Source organism: Canis lupus, chromosome 32 (assembly GCF_048164855.1).
Source record: "Canis lupus baileyi chromosome 32, mCanLup2.hap1, whole genome shotgun sequence".
NCBI lineage: Eukaryota > Metazoa > Chordata > Mammalia > Carnivora > Canidae > Canis > Canis lupus.
The window spans coordinates 36,724,121-36,744,661 of NC_132869.1; the positions used below are offsets into that span (position 1 = coordinate 36,724,121).

Genomic DNA, 20,541 nt, shown 5'->3' on the forward strand with positions numbered 1-20,541 from the left:
ATCTATCCATTTACCTACCCATTCACCCATCTACCTACCCAACCATTCACCCATCTACTCATTCACCCATCCACCCATCCATCCATCCACCATCCCCCTACCCATCTATCCATCTACCTACCCATTCACCCATCTACCTACCCAACCATTCACCCATCTACTCATTCACCCATCCACCCATCCATCCATCCATCCATCCATCCACCATCCCCCTACCCATCTATCCATCTACCTACCCATTCACCTATCTACCTACCCAACCACTCATTCACCCATCCACCCACCCATCCATCCTCCCACACATCTGCCTACCCATCCATTTAGGTACTCACCCACTCACTCATCCATTCATCCAACCAACCCAACTAACCAACCAACCAACCAACCAACCAATCACTCAGCATTCCTTAAATGCCCATCATACTCCAGGCGTCATGTTAAGATCTGGGAATACGAGGAGGAGAGAGGCACAGCCCTTGCCCCAAGAGAGCACCCAGGGCAGTAGTCGAAGCAGCCGGCAGACCTCATAAAAGCCCAGGTGGAGTCATCGTTTCCTCTCAAGGCCAGAGGAGATGGCATTTAGAGTATAGCATTACAGAATGTAACTTATACAAATAATGATAATGTAAAATGACACCCGCTTGGATACACAGAGTTCTGCAAAGTGGTGCTAGGACTGAGTATTTTAGCTGGGAAGAGGGAAGGGCCTTTTGGACAGAGCAAACAGCCTGGACAGGGTGAGGGAGCTGGAGCAGATGGCCCTGGGAGGCAGCAAGGGGCTTCAGAGCCTGCACTGCGGGAGGAAGAGAGAGGATCTCCAGCAAGTGCTCGTGTGTCCTACTGCGGACCTGTCCCCACTGGCTCCTGAAGGCCAGTGGTCTCTGTGGGAGGACATTCCATGGGCTCCTCTTCCGAGCTGAGGGGCTTCCAGGTGTGTTAACGGCTGCTGGCGCGGGGGCTGGAGGAACAGGGCCAGAGGTGGCGGAGTAGGGTGTCCCATCTGAGGGCTCTCCGGGTTCCCATCTCGCCTGGTCCTCTTCCCCTTCATGTTTTCATTCCCTTCTTCATCTTCAGTGTCTGAAGAGCGAGAAAGATGGTTCCTGCACAGCGAGGGATTTGGCCTCGATTCACTGCAGGAGAAGCAGGTGGAGGGGAGGGCCAGGCCCCCCGGAGTCCCGGATTTCAGGGGCTTGCTGTGTGGCCTCTGGCTTCAGTGTCCACATCTTAGGGCATCTGAGAAGAGATGTCTGGGTTGTCTCTGGTTTGGTTGTTCTATGATGCCAGGGCTTCAGAATCTTTCCCAAGATTTCTCTCCTTGCCTTCCTCCTCCCCCAAGCCTCCCCCTGCCCCTGCCTCCTGCTCCATCAGTCCATGGCATGGCTGGGAGCGACAGAGAACCGCCACCTCCTGCCCAGAGCAAGAAGCAGCCCACAAACCCCATGATCTAAGTGGCATTCATTCCATTACCGTACGTGTCCTTAAGGTGAAGCTCTACATAGAGAACCATGGTCTCCCTTGACTGTTTCTTTGGTCCTTATTACTGTAGAATCTAGTTCAAATGAATGTTCCAGAAAACTGCTTTCTCCTTGTGTAACATTTGAGAAGGGAGATGAGAGAATGCATGACCTTTCTGTGGCTCCCGGAGCAAGGTGGGATGACGGAGACCTGGCCTGCTCCTCCTGCTGGCCACCCAGAACCTACAAAGGGGTCCTCAATCCCTTAGGGACATTAGTCACTCAGAGTTTCCTGTACATCGCAAGTCACGTAGGCTCTTTATTCACCCATGCAAGGCGGCCAACAGTTGTTTTTTGTTTTACAGAGGGATTTTTGTTTTTTGGTTGTTTTGTTGTCGTTGTTATTGTTTTTTGTTCTTTTTTTTGACAAATACTTGCTCAGTGAAATGCCCTGTGGTCAGTGCTGTGAGGGAGAGAGGTGATTTCCATCCTAGGTGGAAAGCGAGCTGCACCGGGAGAGCCATGCTGTGGCAGGGGTGCTGTGGCAATTCAGAGTGGCAGGACCAGGCCCCGGGACAGGGTTTGGAGGTCAGAGCTGGACACAGCTGGAGGCTCGCAGTGGCCCTGACACTTCTAGGGGCTGCAGGGCTCAGCCACCTGACGGTGCAACTGGGTAGGGCCAGGGACCAGCATGTGGAAATGCCCACATTCCTGCAGTGTCACCCACACAATAAAACAGCCATAACCACACACGCACACCACACCCACACCTCTCTGCACACCACACACGCACACGCACACGCCTCTCTGCAGTAGAATGTTTCCAAAGGCTCACTAGTTTCAAGCACTGGTTCCAGAATTTGCTTGCAAATCCTGCCGGCTTTGTTGCAACACGATTTATCAGGTTTTTGAACAGACTGGTACCGCATCGACCCTCTCCTGGTGGAGGCTTCTGCCCAAATCCACTGTTTCCTGCCAACCTGGTTCTAGGCAGACGAGGCTTGACTCCCTGTAAACTGGTCTCTCCGCTCTGCGGTGCAGGGACTGTCTTACCAGGTGGGGCTTTGGAGACTGGGGGGCATCCGTGCTTTGGAGGATTCCGGGGCTCCTACCCCCCCACCCCTTCCCGGACTCTCTGGCTGGGGCGACATCCTGTGGCTACCCGTGGAATTGCACCTCGGTAGGGGGAGGCCCCTCTCTGTGGCTGCTGCTCCTTCTGCCTTTTATTTCTCTGTTGCTGTCTCTCTTCTGTTCTGCTGTTTCTCCTTTTTTTCCCTGTAGACTCGGCTTTGCAGATGGAGAGGCTGGTTCGTTTGCCCCTGGGGAAGCACTTTATCAGGCCGGGCGAAATGTTGTCTCAAGTCACAGGAAATCCATGGTTTGGGGGATGGCCCTCGCCAGCCAGAGCCAGCTTTCTTCCTGTGTAAGTGGTCACAGAAAGAGCGTGTTTTCATGGAGAGCCTCTCCTAACCCAGGAAGGATAGGCGGCGGCAGTGCATGGGGAAGGAGGGAGCGGGCTTGTGGTTGGACTGGGTTGGCCAGGGTAGGCTGTGGAGGTGTTGAGACAGGCTCTGGCTGTGGGGGCAGTGGGAGTGTGTCCCATTTGCGCCCCGGGGCAGAGGGGGTACGGGCAAGGATGAAGGCTGGGTAGTGGTCCGAGGCCTGCTCAGCCTGCCGAAGGGGTCGGGATCTGAAACTTGGAAGCCGGACGGCCCTGAGTGTAAATCCTAGCTTTGCCTCTTCTCGGCTCATCGGACTTGGGGCAAGTCACCCAGAACCTGTCCGTTCCCTCCTATTCCTGTTTTCCGGCACAGCATAGCTGTAAGGTGGGGAAGGGGACAGAACAAATCCCGCTGCACACATTTTACTAAAAGCTGCCACGTAGCGAGTGTGCCTCTGTGATGTGAGTGAGCTCCTGGCAAGTCTTGTTTCATCAGATCCTTGCACCAGGCCCGTGAGGGGGTACAGCCATCATCCTGGTGTCCCACATGAGGCCTTGGAGGTGCACAGGGGTTATATAACCTGTGGGGGCCACACGTTCATGAGGGTGGAGGCAGGATTCAGACCCAGGCTGTCCAGGCCAGACACGGCGTGGGCATCGTGGCGCGGTGCCGCCTCACCTCTCCCAGGGTTGGTGGTTTACTCCCAGGCCGGGGAGGGGAGGGGTCTCATTCAGGGGGATGATACATTGAGGTCCCTTATTTCTCTTCCTCCTTTTCCTTGAGCTTCTCTTCCTTCTCTACCCAGTGCCTGCCATGTGCTTGTCTGACTTAGGAAAGGGTCAGGAAAGGAGACACATGCGGACATGGGCCTTGAGAGAAGTAAGCTTATCGCTGGAGGCTGAGGGGGGCTTCTCAGGGCCCACAGCGGGTGCCTCTTACTCTGGAGCAGGGACCCTCCACTTGGCTGTGCTGAGGGCTGGGCACGACACACCAGGCTAGGGGGTCTTGGGGTCCCCTGACTGCTTAGGGGCCGATGTGGGAACGTCTGCCATGTTCCACACCAAAGGGTACGTGGAGCAGAGGGCTTGGTAGTCAGGTGACTGCCCCGGCTGTGGGGACAGGAGTGATGCGGCCAAGGGCAAAGGGCCTGGGCTGTGGAGCCACGGGTGGTGGTTGGTGGAGGAAAGGGTGGGCTGTGGGCTGGGACAGGGAGTCTGGGCAACTGGGTTGGGGTTGGAGCAGTGGTGGGACCCAGACCCATCCCCGTGGGAGAGCGAGCTGAGGGGTGGGGGACCATCAGGGCCAAGAGGGCCCAGGTGCCTCCGCTGCCTGCCCCAGAATGGCCCCCCCACCAGCCTTGGCGCCCCGACTCTGTTCACCACCCTTGTGGGGGCCTCTGGCCTCGCGCTGCAGCCCTGTGGGCACCAAGGGAGGACCTGGCCCTCCCACAGTACCCCCTGGTAGTGGAGTGGGGCCTGCCCTGCCCCTCTGCCTGGATGGCCTCTGGGGTCCTGAGCCTCCACCACTGAACCTGGCTCAGGGACTGTGGAGACTCTCTCTGACCTCTCACGTCCTCCTGGTACCCCGCCTGTGCCATCTGTGCTGCCCACACCCCAGGCTGCCAGGCCCACCCCGGCTGGAGGCCCCAGCCAGCCGAGGCCCATCGCGCTTCGTCCGGGAGGCCCTACTGTCTCTGCCACAGTCGGCACCACTCAGTTTATTTCATTTTATTTTATTTTATTTTATTTTATTTTATTTTATTTTATTTTATTTTATTTTATTTTATATTTTATTTTATTTATTTTATTTTATTTTATTTTATTTTATTTTATTTTATTTTATTTTATTTATGTTTTAAAGATTTTATTTATTTATGATAGACCTAGAGAGAGAGGCAGAGTCACAGGCAGAGGGAGAGGCAGGCTCCATGCCGGGAGCCCTACGTGGGACTCGATCCCGGGACTCCAAGATCGCACCCTGGGCCAAAGGCAGGCGTCAAACCGCTGAGCCACCCAGGGATCCCCGGCACCACTCAGTTTAATGTTGGCTCCGTCTTTGGACCAGAGGCAGGTCAGGGTGTTGAGGAGGAAGAGGGGGAGAAAGGCCACATTTACTAGGTTTCCCCAGGCCGGTGTCCCTGTGTGTGGTCCCAAGGATTCCAGAAAGCTCTCCAAGTAGTTTAACGCTTACTGGAAGCAAGGGCTTCTGCACAGCAATCACCTGGGCAGCTCCAACTAGTTAGACATCTCGTCCTTCACAGACGTGCTGGGCCCAGGAGCCTACGTGGGGGGCGGGGGGAGGCGTCTCCCCATCTTGTTGTTACTGGACTTTGAAAGGCTCTTTGCCAGTTCAGAACTTGCTTCTTGAAGGGCTTTTCCAGCCCGGTCCTCCTTGGCTTCGTTGGACACCACTACTTCTTGTGCTGCGGCCCCAGGAGATGGCCACCCCCGAGACCTTTCCGCCTGCTGCTGTCGGGGTGGGAGTGATGCACGGGCCGGTGGACAAGCCGCCAGCCTCAGGAGGAGGTTGCACAAAACACTTGCCTTCCGTTGACCTGCCCTCTGCTTTTCGTAGCGTCCACGCATGTATGTAATTTACTGACACTGTCTCCATTCCCACTTCTTCTCCCCTTGCCCTTCCTGATTTAGGTTTCTTGAAATCCAGAAACCCGGGCTCTGTAAGGTGCTTCGCGTCCTCGCCTTTGCTTATCCCTACACGTGGGACTCCCTCCCCATCTTCTACAGGGTAAGGGCCCGGCTCTGGCTTTCCTCTGCCTGCTGGCAACACCAGGGAATCTGTTGTGTCCTGAGCTGCTGGGGGTCAGAGCACCAAAATAATGTATTAATGTATTAAAACAGACTGAATGTAGAAAGCAGATATTACAAACTAGTTTCCACTAAGCCATATATTAAAGCTATTTGCAAAAATGTAAAATAAGGTCACTCATTGCTTTTTTGTTTTGAAAAAGTTGTTTTTCTTTAGATCACTGCAAGTCACGGAGTTGAGACCTGGGGGCTCCCTTAATAGCATGTGCAGAGTAGTTAGGAGACAGTAGGAACACAGAAGCCCTGACAAACCATAGGAGATGCCTCAATGGCCAGCACCGACTGGGGGCTCAGAAGGAATCCTGGAGGGCTGGGCAGAGGAGGCAGCCTGGGGTTTAGTGGAGGCGCCAGGAGAGTAGGCTCTGGAGGCAGATCTCTAATACGTACTCACAGCAGGACTTTGGCCAAGTTAGGTACAATCTCTGTGCCTTGTTTTTTTTTTTTTTTTTTTTTTTTTTTTTTTAATTTTTATTTATTTATGATAGTCACAGAGAGAGAGAGAGAGAGGCAGAGACATAGGCAGAGGGAGAAGCAGGCTCCATGCACCGGGAGCCTGATGTGGGATTCGATCCTGGGTCTCCAGGATCGCGCCCTGGGCCAAAGGCAGGCGCCAAACCGCTGCGCCACCCAGGGATCCCGTGCCTTGTTTTCCCTCATCTGTACAATGGGCACAGTAACAAAGCCTCCCTCTGTCAGGTTGTGGGGAGGATTACATGAGGGGAACATAGAAAATGCCAGCTGCTGGTAAGTGTCCAGTAAATGCATTGTTATGTGTTCTCATTAATTAACATACTAGTAGCAAAGAAAAAAGTATCAATGAAGGTCTTAAGGATAGATGGGGATTAGACAGAGAACACAAAAGAAGAGGGTATAGGAGGGACACAAGAAGGGGGCGAGTCCAGGCACTCTCAAATCAGATGGACCTGAGTTTAAATTCCAGTCCCACTGCTCACTGGCTGTGTGACCTTAGACAATGCACATAACCTCTCTGAGCCTCAGTTTCCTCATCTGTAAATGAGGCTGACATCCCCTCCTGCACTGGGGGATGGAGGGGGAGCTCATCAAACCCACAGATCTGAAGTCTCAGCAATGCCTGGCATAGAGCCTGCACCCACTGAGTAGAGTTGCCCTCCCAGCCTGAGGTTTGATGCACGAGGCAGGAATGGAAGAGGAGGGCCAGAGCTGGCTCCACCTGTGTGGGCCTGGGGAGAGTCCCTGGACTCCTTCCTCGAGGACACAGAACACACAGAGGACACCAGAGCAGAGAGCAGAGCCCGTCCCACGCGCCACCAGATCGCAGAGCAGAGGTCTGGGTTCTCACAAACGCGGTGAGCTCCTGGCACTCGCTGCAGCGGACGGTGGGCGGTGGGGAGGGGCGGTCTAATCCTGAAGGGCCATGCTGATGAGCACCCAGGTTCTGGAATCAGCCTGCCTGGACCCAGATCCTAACTTCGCTGCTCATTAGTGGTTTGCACATCACCCTCTGGCCCGGCTTCCTCATCTGCAAAACGGGGAACTAGAGTCTGCCCCAGGTAATTGTTGAGGCTCTGATGAAATCACGCAAGGGTAGGGGCTGGCCCAGTGCCCTAGGTAAGTGGCACCGGCTGTTGCTATTCATAACAACAATACAAAAACCATACTTAACTCACAAACAGCATAATGGCTGTAATTAATACATTTTGATGACTCAGAAGGCCTTCCAGGGATTTCTAGGCCTTAAAGCCCTAATTAGGAACCTGAGACTCGGTGATGCTCTGGTCAGCAGTGACTTCAAGGGTGAATAGACCACTTCTTACTATACTTCTATTTTACCCCTAGACAATAGAGTACCAGTAGATCTAATAGGGTTTTTCTTTTCCTTCCTTTGTTTTGGTAACTAAATAGCCCAAAAGGCTTTATGAGCATTTGGAGGATTAAAATACAGTTGCCTTGGGTCTCAAATGATCGCAGTCAGAATGGGAATTCTGCTCACACCGTCCCCGAAAGCTCCCTTTCTAAGCCACAAACCCGAGGAGGTGAGGGCCTTGGCCTGTGGTATCCATACACGTGCTCAGAGATGTCTCCTGGTGATAGGAGGGGACAGGGCCTCCCCTCAAGACCCGATGTTTCTCTAAATGCCTGCAGCTGTTCCTGGTGCCCGGGGAGAGCGCACAGAACGAAGCTGTCTTGTACCACCAGAAGCACACGGCCATGACCCTCCTGGCCTCTTTCCTCTACTCTGCGCACCTGCCAGAGCGCCTGGCCCCTGGACGCTTTGACTACATCGGTGAGTGCGTGGTGGCCCTGTACCCTGTCGTCCTCCAACCCAGAGAGGCCCACCCCCGACCCCGTCGCTGACACCAGTGTGTGCGGTGTGAAGGGGATGCAGGGGCAAGGAGAGGAGCTCTTCCACAGGACCCTGTTGGGGCGCAGTGCAAGTGGAGGCAGGATGTCTGTAGCCAGCAAATGGCAGTGGAGGATGGGGGGGGAGGATGGAGAGCAGGTGCATCTAGGATTCTAAGCATTCCTGTGGGTTACAGGGACTGGGGACCCCATTGTTAGCCAGAACATGAAATCCCATTATTAAATGGACATTGAAGGCAGCCCTGGAGGGAACGGGATAGACAAAGTACAATTGGCTCTGAGGCCACCAGATGGCAGGGCCATGCTAAGGAGGGGGGGAGAGTGTCTTGCCTTGTTCAGGTGGGTGCAATGGGGCCAGAGTCTTAGGAGAGCGATGGTTCTCAGGTGTGGCCCCAAGACTGCCAGTTTCAGCATCATCTGGGAACATGCAGATTCTCAGGCCCCACCCCAGACATCCCAAAGCAGAAGCTTGGGGCATGGGGCCCAGCCTTACCCAGGCTGTGTGAGGCTCCAGGGGAAGCTGAGCCCCACTGCAGGTAGAGAAGTGATGTGGCGGGGAGGGGCCATCAGAACCCAGGGACTTCCACCTGCTGGGAGAGATCCATTCCCACCCCCACTAGGGAAGTGGGGTGGGCATTGGCTGGAGGAGGTAGCCCTGGGCCACTTTGGGTGAGCCTGATGGGTCCTGGGGACGAGTGGGCCCTAGATAAGCTATCCTGGGCATCCAGGGGTCAGTCCTTGTGCCTGTGTGGTGGGCAGGGACCTTGGTTCTCCCCAAGCCCATTTGGCCCAGTGATTTTCCATCTCCTCCCATCTAAGAGGTGGCCAGACTTGCTTTCTTGGCTCTAATAAGAGCTGCATCTCCTTCACTTACTCTCTCTTACCAGAAGAGATTACAAAGACCAACATGCTTATAGGGCAGTTTCCAAAACAGGGAGGGAGACAGGGCGGAGGAACTGGAAGCTGCCTACCTACAGGAACCACACCCACCTCCCTGGCCCCGCCCGGATGAGCTAGAGGTGATTGTAGACAAAGGCTGGGGCTGCGGGAAAGGTAGCTTGGGCCTTGTTTTGCCAACTCCCTGGTCTTTCTCTCTCCCTCCCTCCCTTCCTTCCTAATCTTTTAAAAAAGATTTTATTTATTTATTCATGAGAGAGAGAGAGAGAGAGGCAGAGACACAGGCAGAGGGAGAAGCAGGCTCCATACAGGCAGCCTGAGGTGGGACTCGTTCCTGAGATTCCAGGATCCTGCCCTAGGCGGAAGGCAGGCGCTCAACCGGGTGAGCCACCCAGGCATCCCTCTTTCTTTTTTTAAAGGTTTTATTTATTTATTTGAGAGAGTGAGAGAGAGTACAAGAGGGGGTAGGAGCAGAGGGAGAAGTGGGCTCCCTGCTGAGCAGGGTGTCCGATGCCAATGCCAGGCTCCATCCCAGGACCCGGGGATCATGACCTGAGCTGAAGGCAGAGGCTTACGAGACTGAGCCACCCAGGTGCTCCCCGCTGGTTTCTTAATAGTGTCTCATTCATTCACCTTTAGTCCCATCCTCTTGGGCCTGGGGGTCCCAGAGTAGAAAGACACCTGTATGGGGGAATGTTCGCCAGACGTTGTTAATGACAGATCATCAACAAGGGGTTAGGAAACTTCTCCGCCCTACAGAATGGAGTCTGCCAGACATGGGCCTACCTCTCCCCACGCCTCCAGCCCACATGCTGACTGGTGAGCGTTGACCCACAGGAAGCTCCTCCACATTCCTATCGAGCCACAGTGCTGAAATCACTCTTCTTGCTGTAGCCACATTGCAGATACATCTCATGCTCCTGGCACTTTCTGTCTTTATCTCCTGCCCTAATGGAGACAGGTTTGAGCCTCGGGGAGCTCGGCTAGTCACCTCTCTCTGCTTGGATATGTGCCCTCGGAGACCAGGGCTCTCTGCTGGATAAGAAGCCACTTGGCTGCATCACAAGTGGATGTGGCAATCCCACACAGGCCCCGAGTCTGGCCTGAGTGAGGCAGGGGCGGCATGTCCAGGCACACCTTCTTCCCTGGGGATGCGGCCTGGGGTGCAGGCAGCTCCCTGCTGTAGGGAGCTCACTGGCCACCCACCCAAGAGGACTCTCTCTCTCACACTCCCATTCCCGACTCTGTATCTGCTCAGGAGTGCAGGTGGTCAGGCTGGTCCTTTCCCGGGACACTTTTGAACACTTACTCTGGGATAAGTCCTGGGGGTACGACGCTGACTTTCTCTCTCTCTCTCTCTCTCTCTCTCTCTATCTCTCTCTTACTTCAAGAATCCTCTTTAACTCTTGTGTTGTATTCCTTGCTGGAACTGTCATAACAAAGACTCATAGACTGGAAGGGGGCTGGGGGTTGTTGCTTAAATAAGAAATGTATTTTCTTATTATTTTGGCAGCCGGCAGGTGCAGGTGGCGTTGGGCTCTCCTGAGGCCTCTCTCCCTGGCTTGCAGACGGCCGTCTTCTCTGTCTCTCCTCCTAGGGTCTTTCCTCTGTGGATGTGCCTGCCCAGGCTCTAACCTCCTCTTCTTACAAGGGCACCGGTCATAGCGGGTCTAGTGACCTCCTTTTAACTTAATTGTCTTTTTAAAAGATCCTATCTCCAAATATGGTCACATTCTGAAGTACAGTGGGGACGGGGTGTGGGGGATGTTGGGACTTCGACCTTGGGAACCAAGGAGAGGGAGAACAATTTAGCCCTTACACATGCTCATCTTCTGGTTTCTGAGGGTTGTTCCGCAAATAGTCCTTGGCCCTGAGCAATGGACTCCTTTTCTCACCACTACCAACTCAGCACATCCCTGCCTGCCCACTCCCACCCCCTCTGCTGGCTCCTCCCCTCTGTGTACGAAAGGCTGCCCAACCAGAGTCCTGGTCATGGGGAGGAAGAGCTCCTGGTCATGTCTGGGATTAACCAGCAGGAGGGAGAGGACTGCCTCCTAAGTGGCCATCAGAAGGTCTGGCTGGCGACTCCTTTGGCATTGAAGTCAGGATGGGAATTGATGAGCCCCGGCTCTGAAGAGGTGAACTGTGTAGCAGGACATGATGTCAGACCTCTTCACCTGAAAAATGGGACTGACAGAGAAGTTGTCTGAAACATGGACTTGGCTATCTCGGCTGGGCTTTTAAGTTTTCTCACAATGCATTTTAATTTATTGAGGCCTACTTTACATACCAAATAATTCCCTAATTCTGAGTATTCAAGTCAGTGATATTTTTAGTAAACTGAGCAAGTTGGACAACCATCACCATAAATGAGTTCTAGAACATTATCATCACTCAGAAGACCTCTCGTGCCCAAGTACTGTTAATCCCGATTCCTACCCCCTGTGTGTAGCAACCTCTAATCTACCTTGTGTCTGAGAATTCGTCTTTTCTGGATACTTGATATAGATGGAATCTGACATCAATCTGACAAGTGGTCTCTTGTGCTTGGCTTCTTGCATCCAGCATGATGTGTGTAGCCTACATGCCATAGTAGAGTATCAACAGTCCATTTCTGTATTGCTGACCTTGGTGGCCTTTTCTGTGTTTGCCTAGGTCACAGTCACCAGCTATTCCATGTGTGTGTGATCCTGGCCACTTACATGCAGATGGAAGCCATACTTCTGGACAAGACTCTGAGGAAGGATTGGCTCCTGGTCAACTCCCGGCCCCTGTCTTTCCCTCAGATAGCTGGAGCCATACTTCTGTGCCTCATCTTCAGCCTCAGCAACATAATTTATTTCTCAGCTGCTGTGTATCGGATTCCCGAGCCAGAATTACATAAAAAAGAAACATGATTCAGACCATAAGCTTTTCATGCCAGATGTCAACATTAAGCTACAACATCCCAACCACTATAAGCCAGTGGCATGGTACCAGTTTGCCAAGGTCTAAAATATTCACAATGGTGGGTGTCTTGGAATTTTTGAGTAGGTTCATGTCAATAAGGTATTTAACTGGGGAAATTTCTCTGGATGTGCATTGATTCTGTATTATGATTTTAAAATGGGAAGATGGGTTCAATTAAGTCCTTTTTGGGCAAATCCTTCACATTTCATTAAGTTTTAAATTTATTTAAAATGGGTTTTGCAGTTCTCTTTAAACAGTTGGATTAAGCCTACCACCCTTGTGGCTTTGCTATTAAACAGTTGAATGAAGCTTTACTACCCTTGTAGTATTACCCTTTGAAAATGGAACTTTCTTCATTTGATGAGTTCCACACAGCACAACCTCTGCCCAAGAGGTCCACAGTGGGAGGGGAATAAGCCAGAAAGATCAGCAGAGAGAACATGAATAGGAGGAAGTTGGGTCTACGGGAACCCTAGAGACTGGGGAGGCACCCAGAATGAAGAGACCTGATTTGGGGAGGAGTCTTCTTCCTTTCTCCACCTAGTGAAGGGAATGAAAGTGAAGTGAAAGTGAAAGTCCTCTTTCCCACAAATCCGTTCTGCCTCAAAGTGCCAATTCCCCTGTCATATGGATTTGGATCTTCTTAAAAGTCCACATGGCTGGGTGTCCATGTTCTGTTTTGTTCTGTTTTCTTGTTGCTAGTTTGATGCTGCACAGTATTGTGTAGTGCAGGTCAAATATGTTATGTGTGGGAACTGGCGGAGTTAATCCCAGTCAGCCATGTTTATCTGTCACCTTCTAAATCAATGACATTACCATATTTGGGGCTGTTATACATTTGATGTTGCTTCAGCATTTCAAATATGCTGCAAATTTTAGTGTTCATGTGCAGAGTGTGCTAAAAGCCTTCCTAACGGTTTGGTCAACTGTAGTGATTCTCAAGCTTTACTGTGAATCAGAAGAACTTGGTGGGTTTGTGACAAAAGCAGATTTCCAGGCCAAATCTGGAGATTCTGCATTCGTAGTTTAAAAATGTAGGTCTTTAGAGATTTGCCCTAAATCTGAGCAAGTCCCCAGGTTATTCTAATGCAGAAGGGCCCCAGACCAAACTTGAAGAAATGCTTTGTGATGAATTCCATGAGGCACTGGGCTTATGGGCTTTGCTGTGATTGACCTAATTTTCCACACCTTATCAACCTAAGGATGTATCCCCTGCTTTCTACTCTGCACAAAACTGAACGTTTTCTCATCTGTTGCATTGGGAGTTAAAGTTTAGTGTTTCGTGGTGTTTTCTTCGGAGAGTCCAGAAATGCTGATGCAAAACAGTTTTTAACAGAGGCCCATTAACCCCTGATCTGCATTTGCTAATGACTTAAGGGGTTGTCCATCACAAAGCAGGATCTTCTTTGCTGACTCAGGAACACCCCCATATCTTAGAATGCCGCCTCTATAGTTAACTGGCCCAGAAACTTGAATGGCCTGTGAACAGCTCATCGTCCAATCCTCTGAGGATAAGTAAAAATTTATATTGGATGAGAGTGGTCAAGAAATATGATTTCATTAGTTTTATTATCTGTTTATTTCCTCTGGGGAAGGTAGACTGATAAAATTATATGGCCTGGTAAATTTTTGGTACATTAATTGCCAGCTGCATGACAAAATTTAGTTTTTGGCAACAATCTGACATTGTTAGTGGAATTTTACCCCAGCAGGGTCTGTGGGCTTCCATTTCATCTTGCTGTAACTGCAGTTTTATGCTGAAAAGTACAAAGTTTAAATACCCTCTCCCAGTAATGCCAAAGACACGAAGCTTTTAAATATCTCTTATTTAGAGAGAGTGCATTAATGTTCTTTGGCTCAGAAATAGTTGAAAGATAATAGGTGATTAACTTGAAGGACCTTTAGATTATTTAATTTTTGGTTATGTGGCTTTTTCATCATACTTAATGATGGAAAAGAAATGGTAACAAAGTAGGACCGGAGTTTCATACTGTTTTTATATGTTTGGCAAATTTAGTCCCATTGTATACTTTTTGGGCAGTGTTACAAGTTAAAATTTGATAACAGTTTCCAGTGTACAGGATGGAAGCTTCTAGATGTTTGAGAATGGGTTCAAATATATTAATCACCATTAGGTATTAAGTGTAATATGGGTTTAGTTTTGGTTAAGCCATCCCAGAAAGTCAAAAAGGCTGGCAGTGGGTGAGCTGAAGACCTCACCAGGAAGATGTCTTTTCATGTAGCAGCTCTCAGCGTTTTTTGAGTGTCTCAATACAACCTGGAGATGTGTCATACTCCCATTAGTAGCAACTGCTCACCATGGCACTGCCTCAGAAGGGATTGTGGGGGGCGGGGAGGCCACAAACTCCCCATGGGATGTCCCTCTTCTTCCTCTCCTTGCTTGAGAAGCACTGCTCCAAGATTTCCCAGATGCCACAGTTGTGGTGACACTTGAATGGGTCTGGATGAGGCCGTGTGGTCCACTTCTTCGTCCTCTGCTCATCTTAGAATTTCGGTTTCCACTGGTCAGTTTTTAGAGAGAAACGAATTTGTCCCTGTGGATTAGAATGAGAGGTGGGAGGCTTTAGAAACCACCTGAGTACAAAGTGATCTAAATAGCTGGTCTGCAGCAGTCTTTCTTGGAGTGCTTGATGTGGAACCCAGCTTACCTGAGAGGTAAGGTGAGGTGGAGGAGACCGGTGTGGTCACAAGTGTTGGCGAGACGCTTCGTTTGGCTCTGTTGTGTTCCAGATGTGTTTTGGCCACGGCTCTATATGAAACACCTGTTAACCCAGTATGACAGCACTTTATAACATACTAGTTGATAATGCCAGTCTCTGATTTTCTAGCCAACAATCCATCATGGACGAAAAAGCAAAGACCCATTTCCAAACTCAGATGTTCTTCCAATCTAACTAATGTCTGGTTTTCTTAAACTGTGTGGGAGAAAAAAAATAAAATTTATTATAATAAAGGCCTGTTTCCCACTTGATTTGGTCATGTTTCCCCCTATCACACTGCAGACATGTTCATTATCATAAGAAATAGATTCCTGTACACGAGTGTGTTGCTAAATCATTCTGTGAATATTTATTTTGTACCCGATATGTATAGAATGAACACCGTTTTAGGAACTGGGGATAAGAGAAGTGAGGATAACCTACCCTGTCCTCCTGCGTGGAGCCAATGTGCTGATTGTCAGTAGGAAAAGAGATCAATTCAGATAGTAGTGAGTCCTATAAAGGAAATAGGCCTAGTGGAGAAATGGAAATGGGAAGGACACGGCAGGTGAGATTGGACAGCCACTCTGAGAAGCTGACATTTGAGGAGAGCCTTGATAGGCAAAAAAGGGCCTGCTTGGCGAGCATGTTGCTGGGCAGGTGTTTCAGGTTGAGGTGGCATATGTGCAAAGGCCCCATGACCAGTAGGCAGTTGTCCTGTTGGAAGGATGGAAATCAAGCCACTAATTCCTGAAATGTATATAACTCTAGAAAATGTATGGATCACTTGACTTTTGAGAATTCTGGAATTTCTCCCGAGAGTGCTTTCTGGGAGATTGTGCAGGGGCTGTCTTTCCTCTGACCTCGTGGTACTTGTATGGGTACATGTAATATATGTATTTCAGACAAAGAGAGAATTGCCACAGCCCTTATCTTCACTCGGGGCAACAGATTTCTAAAATTGGCTTAATTCTTGCCTCCTTTAGAGCATGGAACAAGGAATTTAATCCAGCCTTTCAAAAATGTGTTTGATGATGCAAAATGTACATGGTCAGACCCAAATGGACAGATGAGGCATACCTTGGGAGGAAAAGGTCCTGGAGTTTTAAATTTTCATCAAAAGTCCCAAGTGATTTTTAATGGAGTTTAAGAAACATGAGTCTAGTCCAACCATTTTTTTTTTTCATATTTGGGAAAATGTTGCCAAATAGTATGAAGTATTCCCAGGTACTGGGGTGTCTGGCTGGAGCACTTTTCATCCTTCACCCTTTTGATGTTTACGTAACTCTCTTCTCCAGCAGTGAGAAAGGTGGCTCCCATTATCCACAATGTATTATTCGCTCAATCTTAGAATGTACAGAATGTCATTTCAGAATTACCAACCCATGTCTGCAAAAAGGCTTACTAATTAGAATTCAATAAATGTTTCAAGTTCTTTTTGTCTTGAGCCTTGAGGGCATATGGTCTCAATAGTCTAAATTACTTGGGTTAGTTATGGCCCTTTTATGTGGGTTATTCATTTGAAATATGGTTCAGAGCATTTGTTTCTTTTTGTATCAATTTTACAGCCTCTCCCCCCCCTTCCCAAGCTTGCTATTTTATTGTTTTTTGAGTATGTAAAACATTAACATACAGTCATTCATTTTCAAATGGCCTGGGGAGGGTCACATGGCCTGTAGATGTGAGACAGTGCTGCCACTGCCAGCAAGTGAACGGCAGGGCCAGGGACAGAGCTCCCAGAGTGGTGAGTGTTGAGTGTGTTTGAAGTGCCACAGGCATCCCGTCTTCATTTTACCACCTTCCCTCAAATGCTCTGGGCTTTGGCAGCTTTCTGGTCACTCGTGGTTATGAGTCCCACAGCTGGACTTGCATAGCTGAGTGTTCTGAGTTAATTATGGTTTGCATCCCCTGATGTGTCAGCCTCTCCCCTGTGATTTGCATAGGACCCTCCCAGTCCAGTTTGGCAGTTTCTTATAAAGTCAAATTCATACTTACAATAAAGACCAGCAATCCCACCCAAGAGAAATGAAAATCCCTATCCACTTAAAGACCTTTATGCAAAGAATTATAATTGGGGTACCTGGGTGGTTCAGTGGTTGAGCTCTGCCTTTGGCTCAGGTAGTGATCCCAGGGTCCTGGGATCCAGTCCTGCATCTCCCTCTGCCTATGTCTCTGCCTCTCTCTGTGTCTCCCATGAATAAATAAATAAAATCTTTTTTAAAAAGTATACCATAATTGCCAAAAGGTGGAAACAACTTAAATGTCCATCAGCTAGTGTGGATAAACTGTCATGCATTATACAAAGGATTACCACTCAGCAGTAAGAAGGGACCATGTTACTGATATGTGCAACACACACTTAAATCTCAAAAGTATCTTCTCAGCGAAAGAAGAGACCTTCTGGAAAAGTTAAAACTCTAAGGAAGTCAGAAAAGTGGTTGCCACAGGCTGGGGGTAGAGGAAAGTGATAGACCCCAAAAGGGCAGCACAGAGAAAGCTTTGGAGTGGTGGGAGGATTATACATCCTATAGTGGCAGTGGTTACAGGCCGCTGTGTTTGTCAAATACTAACACGGTACAACCGAAAAGGGTGGATTTTACTGGACATAAATTATACCTCCATAGCCTGACTTTAATAGAAGCCTCTCAGTTATACTACCTTCCTGTCTCCTACCATTATCCGTGGTCTGGATATCTAATTCTAGGGGAAAGTGCAAATCTTTTTTTTTTTTTTTTAAGATTTTATTTATTCATGAGAGACACACACACACACACACAGAGAGAGAGAGATTGGGGCAGAGACACAGGCAGAGGGAGAAGCAGGCTCCATGCAGGGAGCCTGATGTGGGACTCGATCCCGGGACTCCAGGATCAGGCCCTGGGCCAAAGGCAGGCACCAAACTGCTGAGCCACCCAGGGATCCCCGAAAGTGCAAATCTTTTACTGGCTTTGGGGAACCCTTTGGGGGAAGAGATAATGTGTTAGGTATGAAATGCCTGTTTCTTTTCTTTTCCCTTTTTTATTTTATTTTTTATTATTATTATTTTTTAATTTAATTTTATTTTTTAAGAGAATATGCCAGAGGGGCGCCTAGCTGGCTCAGTCAGTCTTTGCTTCAGGTCATGATCCTGGGGTCTTGAGATGGAGCCCCACATCAGGGTCCTTGCTTGGCGGGGAGCCTGCTTCTCCCTCTCCCTCTGCCTGCCGCTCCCCCTGCTTGCACGTGCTCTCTCGCTCTCAAATAAATAAAAATAAAAATAAAATAAAGAGAATAAGCCAGAGAGCTTTAGTATGATTAGAAGCGAGGAAGAAAAAACTGGCCAGAAGAGCTGGGGGCTCCATGTAACTGGATCCTCAGCTGGATTGGATGCATCGATTCCTTCCAAACAAGAGCCTCCGTTGCTGGGTGCCAGGGTGCAACAGCACCACCTAGTGAGGCTGTGGAGATGAGCTGGTAGCGGGCACAGAAAGGAACAGTGGTGACCAATCTGAACAAAGCAACAGGTGCTGGGAAGGTGCAGGGGACCGGGGTGGATGGGGGGTGGGGTGGGGAGGGTGGTATAGAGTAGGGGCCCAGCATCCAGTGCCAGGTCATTGACAGATCTGCTGAGAACTGAGAGTAAGGAGGCATTGTCAGAGGAAGGCAGGGAGGAGAGCTTGCCAGCAGAGGGACTGCTCCATGAGCCTGGGGCACGGAGAGGTAATGTGGTTGGAGGGGTGCTGGGGGCCATGACAAGTGATGGGCTTGGAGAGGAAGAGCCTCAGAGCCCTGTGGAGGGCGTCTAGCCATGGGGAGCTACTGCAGTGTTAGAAGCAGGGGAGTGACATGACCAGATCTGTGGTTTATGAGTAGGTTCGGAGGGTAGCAGCAGGGAAGCCTGTTGGATTCCTATTGCAGTCATCCATACTGCAAGATGCTGAGTAGCCAAGGGGATGGAGAGAAATGGATTGAGAGGTTTGAAGGCTATTTAATAGGTAGAACTTTCAAGATGTGGTGAGTGGATGGTTGGAAAAGAAAGAGAGGCAAAAGTCCAAGATGGTACCTGGGACCCTAGGCTTGGGTGGCTTGGGTAGATGGTGATACCATCCACTGTGGGGTAGCAGGTTCAGGGGAAGCAATTAGGGTGCGGTAGGTATGAGGTGCCTGTGGGACACCCACACGGAGAATCCAGAAGGCAATTGGACATATAGGTCTGAAGTGGACAAGGACAAATTTGAATGGTATGTGAAGCGAGGAGAGTGACTGGGGGTGCCTGAGGAGAGGCCTCAGCTAGTGACCAGGTCAAAACCCTAAGCTACAACATTTAAGGGACAAAATACAAAACAACACACACACACACAACCCCCCCCTCCCGCAAAAAAAAAAAAAAAAAAAAAAAAAAAAAAACCTCACAAATGAGTTCTGAGAAAGAGGGGCTTAGGGAGCTTAGGAGGAAAAAAAGCTGAAGGCATAGGAAAAGAGGAATCAGTATTTTTTGTGCTGTTGAGAGGTCAAGTAAGGTAGGGTGGGGGGTGATGGTCTTGGTGAGAAGAGTTCCAAAGGAGAGACCAAGGCCACCTGCAGGGTAAAAGAGGTAAGTAGCCAGCAGCTACACCCAGTTCCTAAATAACACAAATCCCAACCTGCCATTTAACAACAAACTTCTGATGGTTCAAAGGCCTATACATAAAAAAAAAAAAAACAAAAAACAAAAAAAAAACGAACAAACACACGCAAAAAAACCATAAAAGCATCAGGAAAGACCATCCTTGTGTGTAACAATATGGGCCAGGGATATTAAATTATGTCCATTTCACCGGTGTCCAGCGAGGAGATGGGCCTAGAGCCCCGTGAGAACACAGATGTAGACACAGATTTGAGAGCGATGGGCCAAAGTGGGGTAGAATCTGTCCATTTTAGGAAAGAGCTGCTCTGGCCATTGCTCTTCAAGGGCAAGGCCCAAACTCCATCCGTTCATCTCTGTATGTGGCCACACAAAAATTCAGCGGGGTCATTGAAAAGATCAACTTGGCATGACTTGCGAATCGGGGGGCATCCCATCCAGCAAGCAGAGAGGTGCTCCCAGGACCCTAAGTGGAAGGGTCTTCATAGGAGGGAGGGTGGGGCCAGGGAGGGGTCAGTGACACAAGAGAAAGGACCTGGGGTGGAAGGCGGTGGGGTGGGGGGGGTCCTACTCTGGGCATCATCTCCTCTTCCTCTTCCTTTGGTGCGGGCGGGGAGAGGAGGGGTCCCCGTGACAGGTGCCCTCATGGGTGCCCTGGCTGACACGTTCTGACCACGCTTCTGGGGGAGGGGGGGCTGGGGCTCCATCTTGGGCGTGGGGTTTCCTTTATCACAGCGCCGGGGATCAGGCATTGGATGGAACAGCGCGTGTCTGCGGAAGGGCCGGGGGCAGCGGCGAGGGAGATCCGGGGAGGGTGGAGGCACAGGGCGAGCCCGCGTGCGGGGCGGGGTGGAGGCCAGGGAGGGGGCCCGCGGTGCAGGGCTCGGCTCCCGGGCGGGAACGCTGCGGGCTGGGGGGTCCCCCGAGGCCCTGCCCTTCCAGCCGGCTTCCTGTGCCGCAGGGAAAAACCCCGCAGCCGCCCGGCGGGGAACGTGGGAGGGGGGGCGGGGTCTCAGCGCCTCCGAGGTCCGCCCCGCAGCAGCACCTCCCGCCCGCGCCCGGCGGTCGCCTAGGAGACCAGCCCCGCTTCCGGCAGAGCCGGCACGTCCTCCGAGGCCACGCCCCTTTCCTCCGAGGCCACGCCCCTTTCCCCGCGGGCGGGCGCTGATTGGCCCGTTTGAAATGCGCCGCGCGCGAGCTCACCTGGGCTCCCGGAGCGCCGCGCCTGGGCCGCCGGGTCCCGCTTCCCGCGGTCCGCCGCCCCCGCCGCCCCCGCCGCCCCCGCCGCCCCCGCCGCCGCCGCCCCCG

At 50.8% G+C, this 20,541-nt stretch overlaps 1 protein-coding gene and 2 long non-coding RNA genes across 12 annotated transcripts in view; 1 reads left to right on the forward strand and 2 right to left on the reverse strand.

The window, feature by feature from the left end:
- The window catches only part of PAQR5 (progestin and adipoQ receptor family member 5), a 70,484-nt gene extending 55,600 nt beyond the window's left edge, over positions 1–14,884 (forward strand). For all 8 annotated transcript variants that reach the window (XM_072809388.1, XM_072809389.1, XM_072809390.1 and 5 more), the window contains 3 exons: positions 5,545–5,641; positions 7,846–7,987; positions 11,617–14,884. In XM_072809388.1, coding sequence (XP_072665489.1) covers positions 5,545–5,641; positions 7,846–7,987; positions 11,617–11,858 — 481 coding nt within the window. In that variant the 3' untranslated portion in view covers positions 11,859–14,884. The remainder of the gene's footprint in view (positions 1–5,544; positions 5,642–7,845; positions 7,988–11,616) is intronic.
- Positions 9,366–20,499, reverse strand: LOC140623205 (uncharacterized). 2 transcript variants are annotated; one of them, XR_012022862.1, is made up of 5 exons: positions 20,437–20,499; positions 14,580–14,846; positions 14,229–14,465; positions 9,748–11,811; positions 9,366–9,642 (listed from the first exon to the last, which is right to left on the reverse strand). It is a non-coding gene; the product is annotated as an uncharacterized lncRNA (long non-coding RNA). The 2 variants fall into 2 exon arrangements; XR_012022863.1 differs by lacking the exon at positions 20,437–20,499 and adding an exon at positions 18,673–18,982 and having other exon boundaries at positions 14,580–18,080.
- LOC140623208 (uncharacterized) lies at positions 19,357–20,306 on the reverse strand. 2 transcript variants are annotated; one of them, XR_012022868.1, is made up of 2 exons: positions 19,805–20,306; positions 19,357–19,589 (listed from the first exon to the last, which is right to left on the reverse strand). It is a non-coding gene; the product is annotated as an uncharacterized lncRNA (long non-coding RNA). The 2 variants fall into 2 exon arrangements; XR_012022867.1 differs by having other exon boundaries at positions 19,357–19,699.
- Positions 20,500–20,541: the final 42 nt, after the last annotated feature.